At 33.9% G+C, this 22,523-nt stretch overlaps 2 protein-coding genes across 4 annotated transcripts; one reads left to right on the forward strand and one right to left on the reverse strand.

Moving 5' to 3' along the window:
* The first annotated feature begins 500 nt into the window (after window positions 1–500).
* On the forward strand, window positions 501–12,761 carry LOC143067052 (proton-coupled folate transporter-like). 3 transcript variants are annotated; one of them, XM_076240054.1, is made up of 5 exons: window positions 501–1,422; window positions 8,008–8,874; window positions 9,522–9,605; window positions 11,027–11,183; window positions 11,985–12,761. In XM_076240054.1, exons 1-5 carry the CDS (start codon window positions 1,416–1,418, stop codon window positions 12,034–12,036), a joined length of 1,167 nt encoding a protein of 388 aa, XP_076096169.1. In that variant the 5' UTR covers window positions 501–1,415; the 3' UTR covers window positions 12,037–12,761. The 3 variants fall into 3 exon arrangements, with proteins under 3 accessions (XP_076096169.1, XP_076096166.1, XP_076096168.1); XM_076240051.1 differs by having other exon boundaries at window positions 505–1,422; window positions 8,008–9,174; XM_076240053.1 differs by lacking the exon at window positions 501–1,422 and adding an exon at window positions 7,089–7,642 and having other exon boundaries at window positions 8,008–9,174.
* Window positions 12,762–13,085: 324 nt separating this feature from the next.
* Window positions 13,086–20,786, reverse strand: LOC143067051 (lysosomal proton-coupled steroid conjugate and bile acid symporter SLC46A3-like). Its single transcript, XM_076240050.1, has 5 exons — window positions 20,580–20,786; window positions 17,008–18,170; window positions 14,927–15,010; window positions 13,994–14,150; window positions 13,086–13,384 (listed from the first exon to the last, which is right to left on the reverse strand). Exons 1-5 carry the CDS (start codon window positions 20,606–20,608, stop codon window positions 13,288–13,290), a joined length of 1,530 nt encoding a protein of 509 aa, XP_076096165.1. The 5' UTR covers window positions 20,609–20,786; the 3' UTR covers window positions 13,086–13,287.
* Window positions 20,787–22,523: the final 1,737 nt, after the last annotated feature.

The raw sequence follows: 22,523 nt of genomic DNA on the forward strand, positions 1-22,523 counted from the left end.
ATCTTAATATTAATTCAATACTAAACAGAAAACAATAAACTTGCGGCAAAGATGTAACATTGTTATACCACAAACATGAGGTACAAAAGTGTGTAAACTAGATCTGGATTTCGACAATAAATGTCTCTTCAGTGATGTTAGGGATTGTAACGGTATTTAGAAGACCATATAATTTACCCAATTTAGGATAGCCTCTTGAATTTTAAAGAGTCAAAATAGGATGAACGGATCATATAAACTGGAGGGAAAATATGATACAAGCCCAAACCAAAAATATTAACAAGTCTAAATTGAAAACTATGATTGCTTTGGATAAAAACCGCAATCTTTATCTATATATATATATATATATATATATATATATATATATATATATATATATATATATATATATATATATATATATATATATATATATATATATATATATATATATAAATCTATAAAAACGACCAACCAGCAAATTTACTATGTACCGGATCGTCTAGAATAGGCGATACTATGCAGATAAGGAAAAAATTATATCAGTCTAAAAATTTGCACAACGGTACTGATATAAGATGTTATAATACGAAAATGTTGTTATTAAATCGTGTTGACAAATATTTCGGCTCAACAAATGGCCTTCTTCAAGTGTCACAAGTTTTAACAATACTGATACATAATGTATAAGGTGTAAAAATAGATCAGTAATAATACAGGTAAGTTTTGGTCGATTGATTTTAATCCAAAATCTTGAATATCATAATATAAACAAAACACTATAATTCAATATACGTGACTGTGTATATTAACAATAAAAATGAGTGAAAAACAAAACTGTTAGTATTTCTTATTGATGCCGTTTGGATGATGTACATTAAGTTCCTTTATCCAAAAGCTTTCCCGAACCTGTCGCTGGGCATCACTCCAGTGAATGTTCTGTTCAATCACTAGAATTTTCATGCGGTTAAAGTCATCAGGTTTGTGACCCGACTGTCTGAAGTTCTGAGAAACTGGGAGAAGTGGCTTCTTAGAGATATCACTCCTATGGCCATTGAGGCGTTTGTGGAAAGGCTGCTTTGACTCACCAACATATTGGAGGCCACAAACCGAACATTCTAGTATGTAAATAACATTCATACTTTTGCAGGTAACATTGCAAAATATCTTATAGTTGTTTTCGGTTGCCTTACTGTGAAATGTTGATGAATGCTGCATCTGTAGGCAGCATTTGCAGCGTTTTTCTTCACACGAACGACATTCTCCAGAAGTACTTCTATTATCAGACACTTCAGCCCGTACCAGCAGGTTCCGCAGACTACTAGGTTGCCTAAAAGCTATCATTAGAGGCTCGGGAAAAATCTTGGATAGTTTGGAATTCTTTTCAACTGATTTCCAATGCTCACGAATGACACCAAAGCTGTTTTTGAGAGATGGGTGGTAAGTAAGAACACATGAAGTCCTTTTATTTTTCTTTTTAACTTTGTATTCCAATAGTTCACTCCTGGGAATTGACTCCGCTTTCTGAAAGCTTTTTTTGATATTTCTGTGTTTGTAGCCCCTTTTCTTCAAGCGAGTTTCAAGTTGACGTAGTTGTCTTATAGTTGTTTCTGTGTTGGAACATATTCGCTTGACTCTAAGTGCCTGACTGTATGGAATGCTCTTGGTAAGATGCATATATATATATATATATACATTTGTATATATAGATTGCCTAACAATGTAATTTTAACACACTATTTAGTATGTAAATATAAGAATGTTTAAAATATTTACAAAATGATGAAAATAAACGCAATATTTCGCTAGACCAACTAGCTTTATCAAGCGTGCATCTATCCAGGTGAAATCGGATGTAGATGATAAGAAACTTTTGCAGCTCAACGTCTATGTTACACTGAACTGCCTTCAAAATAAGAAAATTTTAAAAAGAAAATTTTGCAGCTCAATGTATATGACCTCTTGCATTTAGCTGCTTTGAAAATAAGAAAATTTTGCAGCTCAATGTACATGTTGCACTTGGATTTAGCTACCTTAAAAATACATAATTGGTAGTTGAAGTTAGCAACGTCCATTGGCCAATATTACGGGATAAAAAGGACGATGCTTTATTTTAATTTATTCTTTATCTTTCCTGTATCTTTTTTCGTCTTTTTCGTTAAGACCATCAGGTTCTAAAGTGTGGAGTTGGTGGATCCAAAAGTTTTCTCTTCTCCTTCTCGCCGTGGTGTCCCATTCGGTGTTGACTTCTATAATTTGGAAAGTGACATTATCAAAAGGATGTTTCGTTGAACGAAGATGTCTTGTGAGAGGACAGTTTTTGTTGGTTTTGTACGATGAACGATGGTTATTGAACCGAATATTAAATTTGTCCATTGTTTCTCCCACATACTGAATGCCACAAGTGTCACATGTTAATATATAAATTGAGTTCTCCGTTTTACAGTTGGAATTAGAGTAGATGGTATAATTTTGTTTAGTAACGGAGCTGATGAAAGAACTGCTTGTATTGGCAGCTTTACAACACAAACAATTCCTTCGACCACATTGTTTGTAGCAACCGGGCGATGGATTAGGCTGCTTGGTTAATACAGATGTCACTAATTTTTCACGGATGTTTTTAGGTCTTCTGAAGGCCATGACTGGTGGTGAAGAAAATACTTTTTTTAGATTTAAATCATTTTCTATAATTTTCCAATGCTTCTGAACAATGGATGACACATTTTTTAAAATCAGGATGGTAAGTGAGTACAAGGGGTGTTCTATTAGCTGCTTTATTCTTATCTTTGTACTCAAGAAGTTCTTGGCGACTAGTTTTGTTTGCTCTTTCGAAAGCGCTATCAATAATGTTGTTATTGTATCCTCGAACAACTAGATGTTTACGAAGTTGTCCAAGTCTAGCATTTTTCGTATTTTCAGTAGAGCATATTCTCTTGATTCGCAATGCCTGGCTGAATGGGATACCACGGGAGCAGTGTTTAGGATGGCAACTTTTAGGAGAAAGGAATTGATGTTTGTCCGTTTGTTTGGTATGAAGGTCCGTTATAATGGTTCCGTTCTTGATGTAACTCGTAGTATCGAGGAAGTTTATTTTCTCCATAGATGATTCATATGTAAATTTTATTGAATGATGGAAAGAGTTGCAGTGTTCTAGAAATTCATAAAGATGTTCTTGTGAATCTGTCCATTTGAAATCAATATCGTCAATGAATCGGAACCATGATAAGGGCTGATATGGAGCACTAGCCAAGAGGCGTTTTTCAAGTTGGCCCATAAATATGTTGGCATATGACGGGGCCATTTTTGTGCCCATACTAGTACCGTCTATCTGGAGATAGTGTTTTTCATTGAAAGAGAAGTTGTTATTCTCCAGTACTAGTTTCAGAAGTGTAACAAGGCACTCAGTAGGAGGATTTTTTTCACTACGAGTGTTCCATGCCTCTTCACAGGCTGCTATTCCTTCGTCTTGTGGAATGTTGGTATATAAAGAAGACACGTCCATGGAAGCAAGTATAGTATTGCTTGGTAAAGGATTGAGGCTTTCCATTTTCTTGAGATAATCAGTTGTATCTTGAATGAATGATGGTAGTTCTTTCACATGAGGTCTTAGATGTGAAAGAACTATTTATATATATATACATGTATATATATATGTATAGTAGTCCTTATGGCTGTGGACATTCATTGTTACAACCTTTTTCGGTCTCATTGAATGTTTTTGGTTTTTAATTAACCATATAGTACTCATCCGTTTCACAGTATCAAAGCTAGCAAAAATCTGAAATATTCGCAATGTTTAAAGAAGCTGTCCACCTAGCAGATGTGGTACTACGACAGGAGTCTATCGACTCCTAATGTTAAATCCTGCAAAATGATAATTTTCCGGCTCTTAAAAACTAAAATCACAAAAAAAATGAACTCCGAAATTCACTAATCAAATGTCAAAATCAAAAGCTCAAACACATCAAACGAATGGATAACAACTCATATTCCTGACTTAGGTACGGAGCATAACTTTTTTGGAATTTTGGGTCATCAATGATCTTCAACTTTGTAATTATTTGGCTCTCTAACTATTTTGATCTGAGCGTCACTGATGAGTCTTATGTAGCTTATTCTTTAGTTTTCTATGTTGTGTCATGTGTTCTATTGTTTGTCTGTTTGCCTTTTTCATTTTTAGCCATGGCTTTGTCAGTTTATTTTCGATTTATGAGTTTGACTGTCGCTTTGGTATCTTTCGTGCCTCTTTTATGTAGACTAAACGCGCGTCTGGCGTAACAGATTATAAGCCTTGGTACGTTTGATAACTATTGATATATCGCAAGTAGAAAATGGTGAATTGAACTTGGATTTATAGCTAGCTTATTAACTACCACTTGTATGACAGTCGCATAAAATTCCATTACATTGACAACGATATGTGAACAAAAAATATAGACATATGTAAAATGTGAAAAATAGGGACACAGCAGTCAACACTGTGTTATAATCTTAATCATCTTAAACTGATGTCAGGAAAACTTAATTACAAGAGTTATATCGTTACTTCGGAACAAATATTTGTTAAAAAGTAAAAAAATAGAGTCGAACTTCTTTCTGTTTATTCAAAACCAAACAAACACATTCAATGAGACCGAAACAATCAATGTCCACAGCCGTTAGGACTACTATATATGTACATATTATATCTGTCATACAAGTGAGAGGTTTATCTAGCTATAAAACCAGGTTTTTAATACACCGTTTTCTACATAAGAAAATGCCTACACCAAGTCAGGAATATGACAGTTGTTATCCATTCTTTTGATGTGTTTGAGCTTTTGATTTTGCCATTTGATTAGGGCATTTCCGTTTTGAATTTTCCTTGGAGTTCAGTATTTTTGTGAATTTACTCTTCGCAAAGTAGAACAGGATTCATAATATCACATATATAACAATGCATGATTCATTAAGTCGTGAAGTTCTTAAAAAATTTCAAATACATAATTGTTAGAACAACACTGATAACACGCTAATTGGTGCGCCTAAAATTAATCTATTCGAAGTTCAACTCAGAAGAAATAATTTGATGTGAAAGAATTTGTTTCACTGACAGTTAAATCCATTTATGACTATTGAACAGCGGTATACTACCTTTGAGTAATCGTAACCAATTTTCCGTAGACTAGATATCATGTAAAGCAAAGCTCAATCTAAATGTAAACAGGCGGAACTTAAAATAATAGTGACCTTCTGTCTATTAGCAATTTAAAATGTTTTTTCTTTTCTTCTAATGAGGTCAATATATATTTACTCTTAATATTTCTAGGCCATAAAAGATCTAGGCCTCCTTCCACTTTCTTATTTTAATTAATCGTTTCCTTATTGAAAACAAATGGTTTTCAATGAAAAAGGCAACCTTCAGAGGAACATAAAAAATAAAAATGCATGATTTCTGACAACATGGATCATCTGTTTCTTATTAGTTAGCTTACTGACATGATATTTTGTGTCGTGCGAAGAACAAATAAAGTCATCAAAACTTTAATAAAACTCATCATGATATCCACTCATAAGTTAGTGCGCCAGGCGCATATTTTTTTCTTTATACGAATCGCCAGTGGCGCTTACATAAAAAGTTTGATGGGCAAATCAATTAAGAAGTTAAAGAGCATTGGAAATCCAATGTTGCAATATGGAAAAACATTAAACAATACAAAAGCAAAAGTTGTGACGTAAAGTCTGTACCTATGCCACTTTTAAATACATTATGTATTCCCTAATGGCTGACCTGATTGTCCGTTAAAGGTTTTGCCGAAATGATTTATTCCTTCAGACTTTCGGTTTTGATTATTTTGGCTCCTTTCTTCCCTTGTTATTGGCTGTTAAAGGTTTTGCCGAACTAGTCTGTTCCTACAGACTTTTGGTTTTGATTATTTTGGTTTCTTTTTGCCATGGCAATTGTCTGTTAAAGGATGTGCCGAACTAGTCTGCTCCTACAGACTTTTGGTTTTGATTATTTTGGTTTCTTTTTGCCATTGCAATTGTCTGTTAAAGAATTTGCCGAACTGGCCTGTTTCTGCAGACTTTTGGTTTTGATTATTGTATCTGTTAAAGTTTTTGCTGATATGATATATTCCTTATGAGTTGGTTGGGATTGTCTAGTCCTAGCATAATACAGAATGTCCGTTTGCGTGCTTAGCCCATGTAGGATAGTCTTTTTTAGTGTTACTCACCTTGTATTGTGTATATTGGTTGTGTTTTAAGTTATTCAGCCCATGTAGGATAGTATGTTGTCTAACCCAGGCTGGATAGTCTGTTTTGAGTTACCCACCTTGTATTGTGTATATTGGTTGTGTTTTGAGTTGTTCAGCCCATGTAGGATAGTCTGTTTTGAGTTACCCACCTTGTTTTGTGTATATTGGTTGTGTTTTGAGTTGTTCAGCCCATGTAGGATAGTCTGTTTTGAGTTACCCACCTTGTATTGTGTATATTGGTTGTGTTTTGAGTTATTCAGCCCATGTATGATAGTTTGTTTTGAGTTACCCACCTTGTATTGTGTATATTGGTTGTGTTTTGAGTTGTTCAGCCCATGTAGGATAGTCTGTTTTGAGTTACCCACCTTGTATTGTGTATATTGGTTGTGGTTTGAGTTGTTCAGCCCATGTAGGATAGTATTTTGTCAAACCCCGACTGGATAGTCTGTTTTACTTGTATAACCCAGGCTGGATAGTCTGTTTTACTTGTCTAACCTAAGCTGGATAGTCTTCTTTACTTGTCTAACCCAGTCTGGATAGTATGTTTTGAGTTACCCACCTTGTATTGTGTTTATTGGTTGTGTTTTGAGTTGTTCAGCCCATGTAGGATAGTATGTTGTCAAACCCAGGCTGGATAGTCTGTTTTACTTGTATAACCCAGGCTGGATAGTCTGTTTTACTTGTCTAACCCAGTCTGGATAGTCTTCTTTACTTGTCTAACCCAGTCCGGATAGTCTTCTATACTTGTCTAACCCAGTCTGGATAGTCTTCTTTACTTGTCTAACCCAGTCTGGATAGTCTGTTTTGAGTTACCCACCTTGTATTGTGTTTATTGGTTGTGTTTTGAGTTGTTCAGCCCATGTAGGATAGTATGTTGTCAAACCCAGGCTGGATAGTCTGTTTTACTTGTCTCACCCTTACAGGGTAGTCTGTTTTGAGTTGTCTCACCCTTACAGGGTAGTCTGTTTTGAGTTGTCTCGCCTTGTATTCTGACGATTTGTTTTGTTTAGAGTTTGACCCATGTGGAATACTTATTCTGTTTTGAGTTATCTAGCCCTGACAGGATAGTCTACCTTAAGCATTCACTATTATCTTCTAGATTGTTTTGGTCCTTATACTTTATAATCGCACAACTTACACATGCTTCATTTGATTTAATTCACTTTACGACCTCTGTTATCGAATGAAGGGCAGGTTCACAATTTCATAATACAATTTTATTATCTAACATCCGATTTACTCTCAATAACTGTATCACTATTTTAATCATGGGGTCGTTGCTATTAATACGTTATATCATCGTATTACAAAATATCCAATTTTCAGTTAAAAATTAAAAGTACAACATTTTTGAAAGGAAGATTTCTTAAGGCAGAGGACTACTTGGTATAACGTATTGTAATATGACGTTCAATTAAAAAAAGGTAAGATCTTAAGCAGACAAAATACTTCCCTGTTCTCCGAGTAACAGATTTGTATTTTATCTTATGGAGGTTATATTGTATCTTTTTGATTTTTATATACGATAACTAGAAGAACTCTTAGTAGTGTCAATCTTGTAATATTTCTGGGGGAAAAAATCCTGAGCAAGAACTGCTTACCCTTCCGGAGCACCTGAATTAACACTGGTTTGGTGGAGTACGTGTTGTTCAATCAATACTTTTCTGTTTAATTTTTTGTAAACTTCTTTTTGTCGTTTGTCTATTGGCTGTGTTGGAGTGTTTTTTTTTTGTCTTAAAGGGATTCATAGTAAAATACTTTCAGTTTAATATTCTTCTTTATTATTCAGGTCCAGCAATGACCATAAATACTGAGAACTCTGAAGAAAGTCCGTTATTAGAAAACAAAGTGTTATTTGGAGAAATAAAATTAAAATATTCGAAATGGGTGGCTTATACTATAGTAATGTTGATTGTTTTTACCCAATGTTATTCAGTTGTTTCAAGTATTTATATAATGAACCAGTATGCTTACTACGCATTCATGAATGAAAAGTATCCGACCAGAAACACTATGCAGACTGTCGGTGGAAGTGATTCAGCGTGTACAGTAAACACCAGTAAAGTGGAATATAAACAACAAATTGTAGTTCAGAAATTAACTTCAGAATGGAATATTTACTGTGCCTTAGCCCAAAACATTCCAGCAGTTTTTATTTCGATGAATTTAGCTTCTTATAGTGATGTGTATGGCCGAAAGCCATTTTTCCTTGTCCCTTTAATAGGAACATTTCTAAAAAATCTGGCTTGTTCACTAGGAATATATTTCAAAATAGGCATACAATGGTTTATCGGATTTTACGTTATAGAAGGCAGTACCGGAATCTGGGCCTCCACACTTTCCATGGCATTTTGCTTTGTAGCGGACACTACAATGCCAGGTAAAACGAGGTCATTTGTTATAGCTTTAATAGAAACCAGCATCGGCCTTGGTGCCATAATATCAACCTCATTAACTGGTTATATCATACAATGGACAGACAGTTACATGTATCCAGAGTTTCTATCAGTCATTATAGTTACTATTGGAATCCTTCTTGCAGTGTTTGTTTTACCTGAAACGCTCCATCCGTCACGGAAACGAGACGATCACGTGTCAATATGTCAGAACATGAGGAATGTAACTGAGTGTTACACATCAGAGTTTTCACCGTTAAGTAAGAGATGGATGTTTATATTACTCATTTTTATATTCATAATGTCTGCCTTCGGAAATCTAGGACGACCTAATGTGGAACAAATTTATCAGATGAACAGTCCATTTTGTTGGGATTCTGTGAGGATTGGCTGGTACGCCGCAGTGCGGAATTTGGCATGGAGTTTTGGTAGTATCGCTATCATTAAATTATTTCACCTTTGTACAACAGACGATGTAATTGCTTTAGTAGGGTGTATAACATGCGTGGCTTCTGCTATTCTGGAAGGTATTGCATCAACCGATCTGTACTTATATTTAGGTTAGTATGTATTTTTCTTTTTAAACCAAATTCTTACTCTAGTCTTTGAAATCATGGGCTATTGTTTTAAACAAATATAAACAGTGAAAGGTTTTTAAAATTCTATTACACACTCAGGATAAAAGTTATATATTTATGTTGAGTACACTCACAATTAAACCTAGGCCTAGCTCGATTTGGAGCCTTCAATATGGCTCTATTTTATTTGAGAAACTGTATTGTGACCTACGAAAGCATGTTTATATCTTATAATATTCATTGCTTCTTTCTTTTCTACATTCGTTTTATTCATTTCACTAGAATTATTCTGAAAAGTGTCCAACTCTATTGAAAATTATTTTTTTTAGCTGCTGGTGCTAGTATTGGTAGTGTTGTAACCTTGCCAATGGTTAGAGCAATTATGTCCCAAATGACACCTCCACACAAACAAGGTAAAAAGTAAAATAGCAAAAATACCCATCTCCAAGTAAAATTCAAAACGGACAGTCAAATGGCAACATGAAAAGCTCATACATTTCAAACGAATGGAAAACCGCTGTTATATTCCTGACTTGATACAGAAATTTCTGTGTAGAAAATGTTTTATCACATCTGGTTTTATAGTAAATTTAGCTTAAGCTAAGACAATCGCATATTATTATATCACTATGAAAACAAACAAGTAGGTCAACAATAAAAAAAAAATCCAAATGGAATATCGACAAAGCACATAAGCAAACATGAAAAAAATAAATGTAGTTCTGGTAGAATTGTAATATTACCAATGTTTAGAGTAATTATATCCCAGATGACACCTCCACACAAGCAAGATGGACAATGTTTTATTCAGTATAACATTATGATATATCATCTCATCAGCTATGTGCTGTTTATGTTATAACCCTACTGTCCGTAATCTGTATTTTCTGACTACTGTAAGGAAGGTGGAGATATAGGTGATTCATAAATCAGTCGTTCAAGGTAAATGGATATCCCGACTTCGCTACAGACAACAGCATATCGTTGAGCCTGGCAAATGTTCTTCTTAGCCTGTTGCATTCCATGAATAACTCTTGTCGTTCTTCCCTTCTCGTATATTACCCTGCATAGTCGCTCCGTAATTCTCGCATAACGGCTTTGAGACATGGGCAGTGTCTCAGTAGAAATTGATACCGACTTCACAGCGTATGAGGTGGCGTTATCAAGCTTCCTTTGGTCAAGGTAAAAAAATGGCAAAAAGACCACAAATACTATTAGAACGATAAAACGATTATTCTTGCGTAAAGATATTGTAAAATAGTATCATGCATGTAATTTTGTAATTATTGACCGTTCACATATTACCCTAATTTGATTTATTACCAACTTCACCACACCAGTTAAGGTTCGTAACAGGATACGCTTCCCGTACGTCTCTCCTGCTATCAGTCCAAGTTCTGTGTTTGGATTTTTTTAACAAGTAATTATATACGTTTTCTATGTTCGTATGTTTATTTCTTGTGTATATTCGTCTTGTAGCTATTAGCTTAGTTCCCCTTTTAAATAGTTGCACAGTCTTTTACCTGTGTAACCCAACACAGAAAGTTCTGGATGTTTTACATTGATATGTTATAGTGACAGTTGTAAAACTATTTTTGACTTGTTTATATGACATATATCTAATGAGGAAGACGTTTTTTTGACGAAATATAGTATGGAGCAGAAAAAAAAAACAAGAGAAGATGTCCATGAATCAAAGTAACATAAAATGTTATAAAACGACCAAAGAATAATAAATGAACTGCGTGTTTATTACCGCTTGCCATCTTGACGATATTTTGTTTAAAAATTAGAGAAGTTGTTAAGGAAACATGTATATATTTTATGTTATTAGGTTCAATATTTGCCGGAGTGGCAGCTGTAGAGGTGATCTGTAATATGGGAGCCTCTGTTAGTGCTAACGCTATATACGATGCCACAATAGACTATTACAAAGGGATGACATTTTTTGTTATGGCCGGGTACGGTGGAGTAGGAATCATTTTATGTCTGTAAGTACGAGAATAGTAATAAACATAACAGTCATATGATTGTTAGTATAAGGTAGACCATTACAAAGGGATGACCATTTTTGTTATTGCCGGGTACGGTGGAGTAGGAATTGTAAGTACGAGAATTATAAATAACATAACCGTATTATGCTTGTCAGTAAATCAGCGGTAGTTAACACATTGTAAATTGTCGCATTTGTAAGAATTATAACGATACTATTCAATAATTCACCAGAGTACCAATAAGCTCATCATTGATACCAGGATTGAAATTTGTATTTACGCCAGACACGTCTTTCGTCTACAAGAGAGGCACCAGTGACGCTCGAATAAAAAAATGTTAAAAAGACATATATTATTTGCTTTAGTCCCCTAATAATTTAAAAATGCTTCACCAACAAAACAGCTTAACTTGTTATGTTAAATATTAAACATCGGAAGTAGCTCATCAAATCTTAACTGAGACCAATCTGAGATACACTATAAAAGCTGACAGTCCCTGTCCATTAACCGTTAATTGCATGTATTATTAGACCATTTTAGTTAAAATTACATTTTGAAAAATTCCTTATCATTTGAAAATTAATTGAAATTTAAAAGAGAGAACATATATAGTATTGAACTACTTCATGACTTTTGTCAGTATCAAATGATATCAATTTTAAGTTTGAAATTGATTGTGCTAGAATTTTTTTTATTAAAAAATATAATTCATAATATTTAACAAATTCTGCATTTATAGAAATATGGTGGCAATTGTTTGAAACATTATCATAATGTTTTTTCTGTTTCTATTTGTAGATTGTTTATAAGCGAGAAGAAGAGGACATTATCAGACGTAACACCGAAGTGAAGACATTGTCATAATAAAATACAGAAGAAAAGAATACAGACTAAAAGAATTCCACACAAAACACACGCTACATCACTGCCTCCCAAACAAATCTGAACTTAATTTTTCTTTTTTCTTGAGGTGGCAATCACGTTCAACTTGTTGTATTTTTTGTTATATCTTTAAGACAATGATTATCTTTAAAATCTTATCCAACATGATGTTTCCATCTACCAAACACATATTTATAGCACGGAATTAACGCAAAATATACTTTGAAGATTGCAGATAACTTTCCTAGATTTAGTCCCGTGAATAGCGTTTTCTTTATTGCACTGGTTTTTTTTTTTTTTTTCGTCTTTTAAAAAATTGATCTTAATATATCATACAAACCAGGATTTCAAGGTACTCGGAATCTTTAATACTCTGAACTATTAATTGTCATATTATGATCTGTTATCTTTATATGTCATCGTTCACTTAAAGTTATTCACTACATGTCCTCAACTTGAAGTATGTTACCACATCCTAAGGATTTTGCGTGATAGAGGTATGGCCAATGACATGTCTGTCTGCCAGGATTCATCTGACCTTTACTTCATTTACAATTTACTTTTTATGTGTAGTTAAAGATTTGATTTTGTTTGTGTAATACTTTTAATGTAAGCATTTATCTGTGGATAATTTCTAGATAGTGTATTTCAAATTAGTGCTTTTTTTGTTACAAAAAAATTTAACATGCGAAACTAGTTTTGTTTTTAATCACTGTTTGGAAATTAGTGGTCTTTGTTTAAATAGGAAACCGGTCAATGCTCAATCTTTATCAAGTGGGATTGAAACTATATGATAAGAAAGCCAAAACGACTATCGACATAAACCTTAAAAGGGCCTGGCATTACAACCAAAAAACCACCAAGAAGCACAAGCCCATACTAATAAATTTGAGAATGGAAATGTGAAATGTGTCAAAGAGACAACAACCCGACCAGAGAGAGAAACACAGAAGAGGCAAGATTGTTTCTGAGGGGTATTAGAGAAGATCAATTTTGTCTGAGAGAGCAACAACATGATACTTTATATATTATTATTTTTCAGTGTAAACTACATCGGAAATTCCACAATGTTTAACGATGTCAACTTCTTTTAACAGACACAAACTGCAAACATATTTCTATTCGTATTGGTTAAAACAAAACAGCCATCAGCTGAGGACGTCGAAATGAAGTTTTGATTTTAAGCCAGGCAGCAAAGAACGTTCCATAATATTTATCTTCACTCTCCAGTAACCAATGAATCGACTTTTATCACAATATTTGACCGACTTGTTTGATTAACTGCTGGTCGATTCCTCTTTTCCATAATTAATATTCTACAAAAAAAAAAAAAAAAATAATTAAAAATAAACATGTAGATAACAAGCATCTTACAATTATAGTTAACATAAAAGGTAGTTTCGACTATAATCTTGAAGCCCCCGCCTTCCTAAAGAAATAAACTTATTATAAAGAAAACAACCATGTGAAAGCCGAATATCAATAAGCCCAGACTTGAAATCCTTCTTTAATCAACATTGCTTGATGAAGACGTAAAAAAGAGGCAGACGATAGAAAAGTTACAATCAAAGTTTTAAGAGAAACCATGATGAAAAAGAAAAACAGTGTACAAAACATTACATGGAAAACTTAAAACTAGCAACTTGAACCAAAGGCCGAGCTGACGTGGTCTCGGGTGGTAAGAAGGGTAAGCAAATTCTGCTCTACATGTGTCACCCGTCGTGTTTCCCACGTACATACAAATTCGAGGATACATGTACTTTTTTAGTATCCTTTGGAACATCCCATACATATTTGACCTAACGTAAGGTTTACCAGCCAAATATCTTATCTCTTCTATGTCTTTTAAACCATATACAAATACATAAAACAAGATTTCTTCCTAACTGTGACTGAGGTAAACTATATAATCTAATCATACTTACAATGACAGAATGATGCCAATACCGCCAATTCCCGCCCATATAAGGAATGTTAGTCCTCTATAAATAGTTACTGTGGAATCGTATATTATACCGATAATCACTGTACCAAATAAACTGGAAAACGATTCTACAGCAGCAACGCCAGCAAAAATAGATCCTGAAATGTATTTCGATAATCATTAATCAATAAACACATATTTCAAGAAGTTTTTAAATCTGAATTAAGTCTCTATAATTATCCACTTTATTTTCTTTGTACACGTTTATAATATGTATATAAACTTTGTCAATTGATATATTGCCCGACAAAAGCCCATGATTGGTAAACATAACGTCAAATGGCTAATGTTTTGATTGGTAAACATGACAATTGATGCTATGGGACGTACGCGCAAGCGCAGACGGCATATGACAGATTTTAAATACATGTTTTACCTTTGTTTTCTGTCAGTTTCGTTAGAATGGAGATAACAATATTGTATTTTAAGCTCCAACGGCATCAATTGGGGATTTGATGGTCGCAAATACCCGTTTACTGTCTCCGCTAACGCGTCGCAAGTAAACTTAATTTGCGACCATCAAATCCCCAATTGATGCCGTCGGAGCTTAAAATACAATACAGTTATCTCCTAAACATAACGTCAAATGGCTAATGTTTTGATTGGTAAACATAACGTCAAATGGCTAATGTTTTGATTGGTAATCATAACGTCAAATGGCTAATGTTTTGATTGGTAAACCTCGTCAAATGGCTAATTTTAAAATATTAGTGTCAACGGGCTCCAGTCAAGGTCATTGATATTATAATTCCAAAACTTTTTTGGGATGAACCGAATGTTGATGCCTGGTACTATCCAATATCCAGAACTTGTTTTGTGGCAAGTTTTATTTTCCTTATTTGAAACTGATCCGAATAAAAATCTGACATAGTACCTTGCTTTTCAGGAGGTGTCATCTTGGACATTATCCCTCTGATCATGGGCATCGTCACAATACATCCTATACTGGATAGAGCAGCTGAAATAAAATGTTTACCTACAGTACAAGCTAATATAGACAGGGACATTCTCCCTCTGATCATTGGCATCGTCACAATACATTCCATACAGGATAGGGCAGCTGCAATAAAATGTTTACCTACAGTACAAGCTAATATAGACAGGGACATTCTCCCTCTGATCATTGACATCGTCACAATACATTCCATACTGGATAGGGCAGCTGAAGTATATTTAACTACAGTACAAGCTAATATAGAAAGGGACATAATCCCTCTGATCATTGGCATCGTCACACAACATTTTATACTGGATAGAGCAGCTGAAATAAAATGGTTACCTACAGTACAAGCTAATATAGACAGGGACATTCTCCCTCTGATCATTGACATCGTCACAATACATTCCATACTGGATAGGGCAGCTGAAGTAAAATATTTAACTACAGTACAAGCTAATATAGACAGGGACATTCTCCCTCTGATCATTGGCATCGTTTCAATACATCCTATACTGAAGGGCAGCTGAAATAAAATGTTTAACTACAGTACAAGCTAATATAGACAGGGACATAACCCCTCTGATCATTGGCATCGTCACACACATCTTATACTGGATAGGGCAGCTGAAATAAAATGTTTAACTACAGTACAAGCTAATATAGACAGGGACATAATCCCTCTGATCATTGGCATCGACACAATACATCTTATACTGGATAGGGCAGCTGAATTAAAATGTTTAACTACAGTACAAGCTAATATAGACAGGCACCTTATCCCTCTGATCATTGGCATCTGATCATTGGCATCGTCACAATACATTCTATACTGGATAGGGCAGCTGAAATAAAATGTTTTACTACAGTACAAGCTAATATAGACAGAGACATTATCCCTCTGATCATTGGCATCGACACAATACATCTTATACTGAATAGAGCAGCTGAAATAAAATTTTTACCTCTGATCATTGGCATCGACACAATACATCTTATACTGAATAGAGCAGCTGAAATAAAATGCTTACCTCTGATCATTGGCATCGACACAATACATCTTATACTGGATAGAGCAGCTGAAATAAAATGTTTACCTACAGTACAAGCTAATATAGACAGGGACATAATCCCTCTGATCATTAGCATCGTCACAATACATTCTATACTGGATAGGGCAGCTGAAATAAAATGTTTACCTACAGTACAAGCTAATATAGACAGGGACCTTATCCCTCTGATCATTGGCATCGTCACAATACATCTTATACTGGATAGGGTAGCTGAAATAAAATGTTTACCTACAGTACAAGCTAATATAGACAGGGACATTATCCCTCTGATCATTGGCATCGTCACAAAACATTCTATACTGGATAGGGCAGCTGAAATAAAATGTTTACCTACAGTACAAGCTAATATAGACAGGGACATTATCCCTCTGAGCATTGGCATCGTTACAATACATCCTATACTGGATAGGGCAGCTGAAATAAAATGTTTACCTACAGTACAAGCTAATATAGACAGGGACCTTATCCCTCTGATCATGGGCATCGTCACAATACATCTTATACTGGATAGAGCAGCTGAAATAAAATGTTTACCTCTGATCATTGGTATCGTTACAATACAATCTATACTGGATAACGAGACCTCACCACGATCTGAATTTATTTTAGATCACGGTGATCGTAGTGCGATCGTGGTCTAGTGGGACTGGGGCTTTATATAACTATCCATCCAAATAACAATTTATAAAAGTAAACCATTACAGGTCAATGTACGGCCTGACCATATTCTTTATTTCAGAAAGGTAAGCACAACATATAGTGACATATATGTATCCACATTTAGAATTGAGACATGTTAGCCTTTTTTTTTTATTACTATGTAGAAAGAATGTTTTAATGGATTTGAAAGTGAAGCACGCGTTTGATAAACGTTGAAAGTTTGCCTATAAAAATATGTATATGAATGATCTGACACCAATTATACATATATTTAGTAGTACATACCTATATACATCATAAAATTTGTTTTAGCCAGTCCTTGTATAATTAATGCTGCTGTAGTGGTTATACATCCAACAAGCGATATAACCTCATCTGTAGTACATATCTGTAATATTATTATCAAAATTACTCCGCCTATGTTCCACAGAACGATTCTTATCCCAGTGTATAGTCCAATTGTAATAGAGCTCCAACAAAAAGGAGCGCTAACAAAATACAGACTATCCACACTCGTCCTGCTTAAAACAGTCAGTGCCGACATTGCAAATGTAATAATGAGAACAACGAACACCCATCGCTTCCCGAATGGAGAGAAATTACTTCTATAACAGTCGAATACTCTTTGAATGTTTTGGAGAATTGAAACATTTGACCGTCTTCTTGATATTGGCAGCGTTTCTTGTACCATGGTCAGTACACACAGAAATGGAATAATTGCTATAATGACTGCCATGAATTGTGGATAATGATACCCATTAGTCCATGTGATCAAATATCCTGACAAAAAAGAGGCCCCAATAGCCCCCAATCCTACTCCACCATCAAGAAGACTTATAATGAGCGAACGACCTTTCCCAGGTGTCGTTGTGTCAGCAACAAAGCAAAAGGACATTGAAAGGGAAGCAACCCAAGAACCAGTGCACGCTTCAATCATATAAAATATTAACATCAGTCTCACATTCATTTTATAATACATTCCTACCGCACACAAAATATTCTTGATGATCGTGCCAGCTAAAGGAACTATAAAGAACAGTTTTCTACCATGGACGTCACTATATGTTGCTAGATTTATATTTATCAAAACACTAGGAATAATGAAAGCAAGATTTGTATAGATGGCCCATTTGGCTGAAGTTTGTTGTATACTGGATTCTATGAAGTATGCAATGGAAGATTTATTTATATTACACGACGAAAGACTTCCGCTCAGAGAATGTGGAACACCGGGAAACTTTTCTTCCAGGAAATAAACATAAGTATATTGTCCAATCACGTATAAACTTAAAATATAGGACAGCATATGTAGGAATGGTATGCTTATTAAAACGGAAAATGTCAGCCATCTTGGATACCTAAGTTTGATATCTTCACAGTTGTCTTTATTTACCAATAATGGTGTCTCCTCGGATCTATCATAGGCTACCTTGGATGTCATACGATTCCTGATAAAAAAAAATAAACAAATTAAAAAATAAATAAACAAATAGTTCATACCCCAAAATATCTAGATTAAATTCATGTTGATATTTGTTATCTAGTCCGAGATTGCTCTGACATGGAAAATGGTCCAGCTAGTAATAAAAAGGCACCAGAGCAATCAACAACCCAATCAAGTAATCAAAAGGTCATTAAAATCAGAGTAATCTCGGGACTAATTATTATTATTAGTAAGACAATAAAAAAAGTAAGGTATTTGGATATATTGACCATCAATCAGTGGTCAAATCCAAACAAACATCTCTTGAACTGAATTTTAATGTGCGTATTGTTATGCGTTTACTTTTCTGCACTGGCTAGAGGTATATGGGAAGGGTTGAGATCTCACAAACATGTTTAACCCCGCCGCATTTTTGCGCCTGTCCCAAGTCAGGAGCCTCTGGCCTTTGTTAGTCTTGTATTATTTTAACTTTTAGTTTCTTGTGTACAATTTGGAGTTTAGTATGGCAAGCCGTTCTCGTCAAAACTATGTTTAAACCCTTTTTTCGAAAAAAATACACACTGAGATTTAAAAACCTAAAATAACACACTGAGAAATCGAAATTACGCACTGAGATTTAAAAAAATAAAAAACACACACTGAGAATTCAAAATTACACACTGAGATTTTAAAAAGACACACTGAGATGAAATAAATTGAAAAACACACACTGAGAATTGTTAATTACACACTGAGATTAATATGCAAATTACTAATGAATATTCATGAGATGAATAATTTAACAGATTAATATCTTGATCTGAAGAACTCTTGTCATTATAATATGAAATGCGATTCCTTTAACCAACATTCGTAATGACTTGAAATCGCTCATATTCATAAGTTTGTTGCCTATAATTCAGATCATTACTACCAGTAATTAAACATGTGTCCCTTTTCAAAAATCTTCCAACTGTTTCCCTGATTTCGCCAGTTATTCTTTTATATTTTTGTTACGTTTATATGCTATAATAGACACTTGAGTAAAAATTTCACTGCATTCTTTTGCAGATTGTTCCATGAATGTTTTCTTATAATTTTGATAAAGTTTTTCACCATTTGGTTATATTTTGTAATAAGAGTAAGTGGGTATCTTTCTTGTTCTTGTATTTCTAAAGTTTTTTTTATTAATAATTTGGAACCAAATCGAAGGACTAACGAGTTCTGTCCCCTTGTTGTTTTAAGCTTGTAATAGATTCAGATTAAGTATGCTAATTAGATATGTGCGCATAAAAAGTGCGCACAAATCTCAGTGTGTAATTTTAAATTCTCAGTGAATAATTTTAAATTCTCAGTGTGTAATTTCAAATTCTCAGTGTGTGTTTTCAGTTTATTTATTCTCAGTGTGTCTTTTTGAAATCTCAGTGTGTAATTTTCAATTCTCAGTGTGTAATTTTCAATTCTCAGTGTGTAATTTTCAATTCTCAGTGTGCGTTTTTCATTTTTGTAATCTCAGTGCGTCTTTATGAAATCTCAGTGTGAAATTTTTAATTCTCAGTGTGTAAATTTTACGAAAAATGGTTTAAACATAGTTTTGGCGAGAACGGCTTGCCATAGTTTAGTATGGTGTTCATTATCACTGAACCAGTATATTTGTTTAGGGGCCAGCTGAAAGACGCCTCCAGGTGCGAGAATTTCTCGTTGCATTGAAGACCTGTTGGTGACCTTCTGCTGTTGTCTGCTCTATGGTTGGGTTGTTGTTTCTTTGGCACATTCCCCATTTCCATTCTCAATTTGATCAACAAATAATATTAAATCCGGTATCAATAATTGCATAATGATACGTCTACCCTTCAAAAATAGACTATTATATATATAACAATATATGATTTATAAAAAAAACCCGACTCCTCCGTCGAAAAAAGCCTCACATAAAACAACAACAGCAACACACACGCACTCATATTTAACTGTTAAGTAAAGTAATTGAAACTACTTTTGATACCCCTTTCTATGTAAACCCACAAAAAGTGCACGGAGCTTACATTTTATATTATTATGATAATTGATTGATTTTTATATAATTAAAAAAATAGAAGATGTGGTATGATTGCCAATGACATAACTCTCCGCAAATGACCAATTTACATAACAGTTTACAACTATAGGTTCCAGTACGGCCTTCAACAATGAGCAAAACCCATACCGCATAATCAGCTATAAAAGGCCCTGGAATGACAAATGTGAAACAATTCAATAATTAATATACAGCAACAGACGACAACCACTGAATTACAGGCTCATAGCTTGGGACATGCACAAACATAATGTGGTAAGGTTAATTTGTTTATGTTTGTGTGTAGTACATTGGCCTAGATGGACGTTAAATGTATCTAAATATCAAATATCACAAACTGTATAAACATAATCTTACCTTTGATCTTCCTTTACTATACTCTGCATTGTATTTGAAGTTAAAAGTGTATATACTAATTATAAAATCTGTTTGTCTACTTTCGGAAATTTTTCTATTCCAAAAAAACTAGTTTCTGCAATTCAGTAATATTACAATTAGATATAATTGAGAGTCCGTGTGTATAAATTCATATTATTTTTATAACTTTTCGACCTACTTCCCGACATTTAAGTTATCTGACTTGATTAACATATTATTATCTAAACAAAGAGATGACTGAAAACTTATTTGCATTTGTTTCTGTTTCAATACTGAAAACTGAAAATTAGATTATCACATATACAATAATTGTTCATGCTGTGTAAGGTTGTACCTCTTTCTGGCTTTTTACTATTCAGAAATTAGTAATATTTTTTTTATTGTACTGTCTTAAGTAAATGTTGACTTCATGTTTATTTTAAGTACATAATTATGTAGAAACTTTAAAAAAAAAATACACATTTGATACAGTTCGAATCTCAATTCAACCCACTTACTTTCCATCGCATTTATAAAAACTGTACACATTTACCACTCAATTACTTCAGATTATATTTACTGTTACTAAGTGCAGACTATATTTACTGTCACAGTAACTTCAAACTTTATTTATCTTTACAGTTACTGTATTTTCCGTTACACTAGCTACATTCTAAATTTACCGCTACAGTTACCGCAGACTAATTACCGTTAAGTAAACAGTAACTTAAAAGACTATATTTACCGTTACAGTAACTTCATACTATATGTACGTTACAGTAACTGCAGACTATATTTACCGTTACAATAACTGCATAATATAGTTCCCGTTAAAACAACCGGAGACTATATCTACCGTTACAGTAACTGCAGGCCATATTTACAGTTACTGTAACTCTAGAGCATATTTACCGTTACAGTAACTGCAGATTATATTTACCTTTACAGTAACTTCAGACTATATTTACCGTTACAGTAACTGTATATCATATTTACCGTTACAGTAAATATTTACTATATTTACCATAAAAGGAACTGCAGACTATATTTACCAGTAGAGTAACTGCATACTATAGTTACCGTTACAACAACCGGAGACTATATCTACCGTTATAGTAACTGCAGGCCATATTTACCTTTACAGTTACTGCAGACCATATTTACCGTTACAGTAACTGCAGACCATATTTACCGTTACAGTAACTGCAGATTATATTTACCTTTACAGTAACTTCATACAACATGTACCGTTACAGTAATGGGATAATGGTCAATCCCATGGGATTTTGCCCTGTCCCATGGAATAAAAAAAATCCCATGTTTTTTTCTAAAATCAAATTGCAAAATACATCCAATCAAAACAGCAGAAAAGCTATGAATTTATTGAATCCAATGTTATATTCTGCACTTTTTTGTTACATACATGACACTGTAACTTTAAGGAGAGGCGGCGACGGATTAGCACATGAGTGTTTTGCAAATTAAAAGTGTACAGTGTTTTTACAGTAACTGCAGACTATAATTACTTTGACAGTCATTTCAGACTATATCTACCGTAACAGTGACTGCAGTCCTGCATGCAGGACTATACTTACCTTTACAGTCACTTCAGACTATATCTACCGTTACAGTAACTGCAGACTATAATTACTTTTACAGTCACTTCAGACTATATCTACCGTAACAGTAACTGCAGACTATATTTGCGGTTTCAGAAATGCTAACTATAATTGTCAATGAAAAACAGAAAACACAATGTTACAGAAAATCAAAGAATATCAACACAAGTTTTCTACCGAAAAAAGCGGGTTTCAAAAATCGAAACAAACAATTTTTAACTTAAATATCTTATAACAAAGCCCAATACCATCGTTTAATGATTAGTTACAAAACGTTTATCAGTATTTACACTATAAAGGAAACAATGTGTGATAACAGTCAATA

The sequence above is a fragment of the Mytilus galloprovincialis genome, chromosome 3 (genome assembly GCF_965363235.1).
Source record: "Mytilus galloprovincialis chromosome 3, xbMytGall1.hap1.1, whole genome shotgun sequence".
In the NCBI taxonomy this organism is placed as follows: Eukaryota; Metazoa; Mollusca; class Bivalvia; order Mytilida; family Mytilidae; genus Mytilus; species Mytilus galloprovincialis.

What these genes read in the sequence shown, in the direction of transcription:
- LOC143067052 (XM_076240051.1), top strand. An exon ending in CGATCTGTACTTATATTTAG is followed by an intron (nt 9,175 to 9,521) that starts GTTAGTATGTAT and finishes TATTTTTTTTAG; the next exon opens with CTGCTGGTGCTAGTATTGGT. An exon ending in GTAGGAATCATTTTATGTCT is followed by an intron (nt 11,184 to 11,984) that starts GTAAGTACGAGA and finishes TTCTATTTGTAG; the next exon opens with ATTGTTTATAAGCGAGAAGA.
- LOC143067051 (XM_076240050.1), bottom strand. Translation starts at nt 20,608, where the DNA reads ATGCAGAGTATAGTAAAGGAAGATCAAAG. An exon ending in GACACCTCCTGAAAAGCAAG is followed by an intron (nt 14,151 to 14,926) that starts GTACTATGTCAG and finishes AATACATTTCAG; the next exon opens with GATCTATTTTTGCTGGCGTT. An exon ending in ATTGGCATCATTCTGTCATT is followed by an intron (nt 13,385 to 13,993) that starts GTAAGTATGATT and finishes TTTTTTTTGTAG; the next exon opens with AATATTAATTATGGAAAAGA.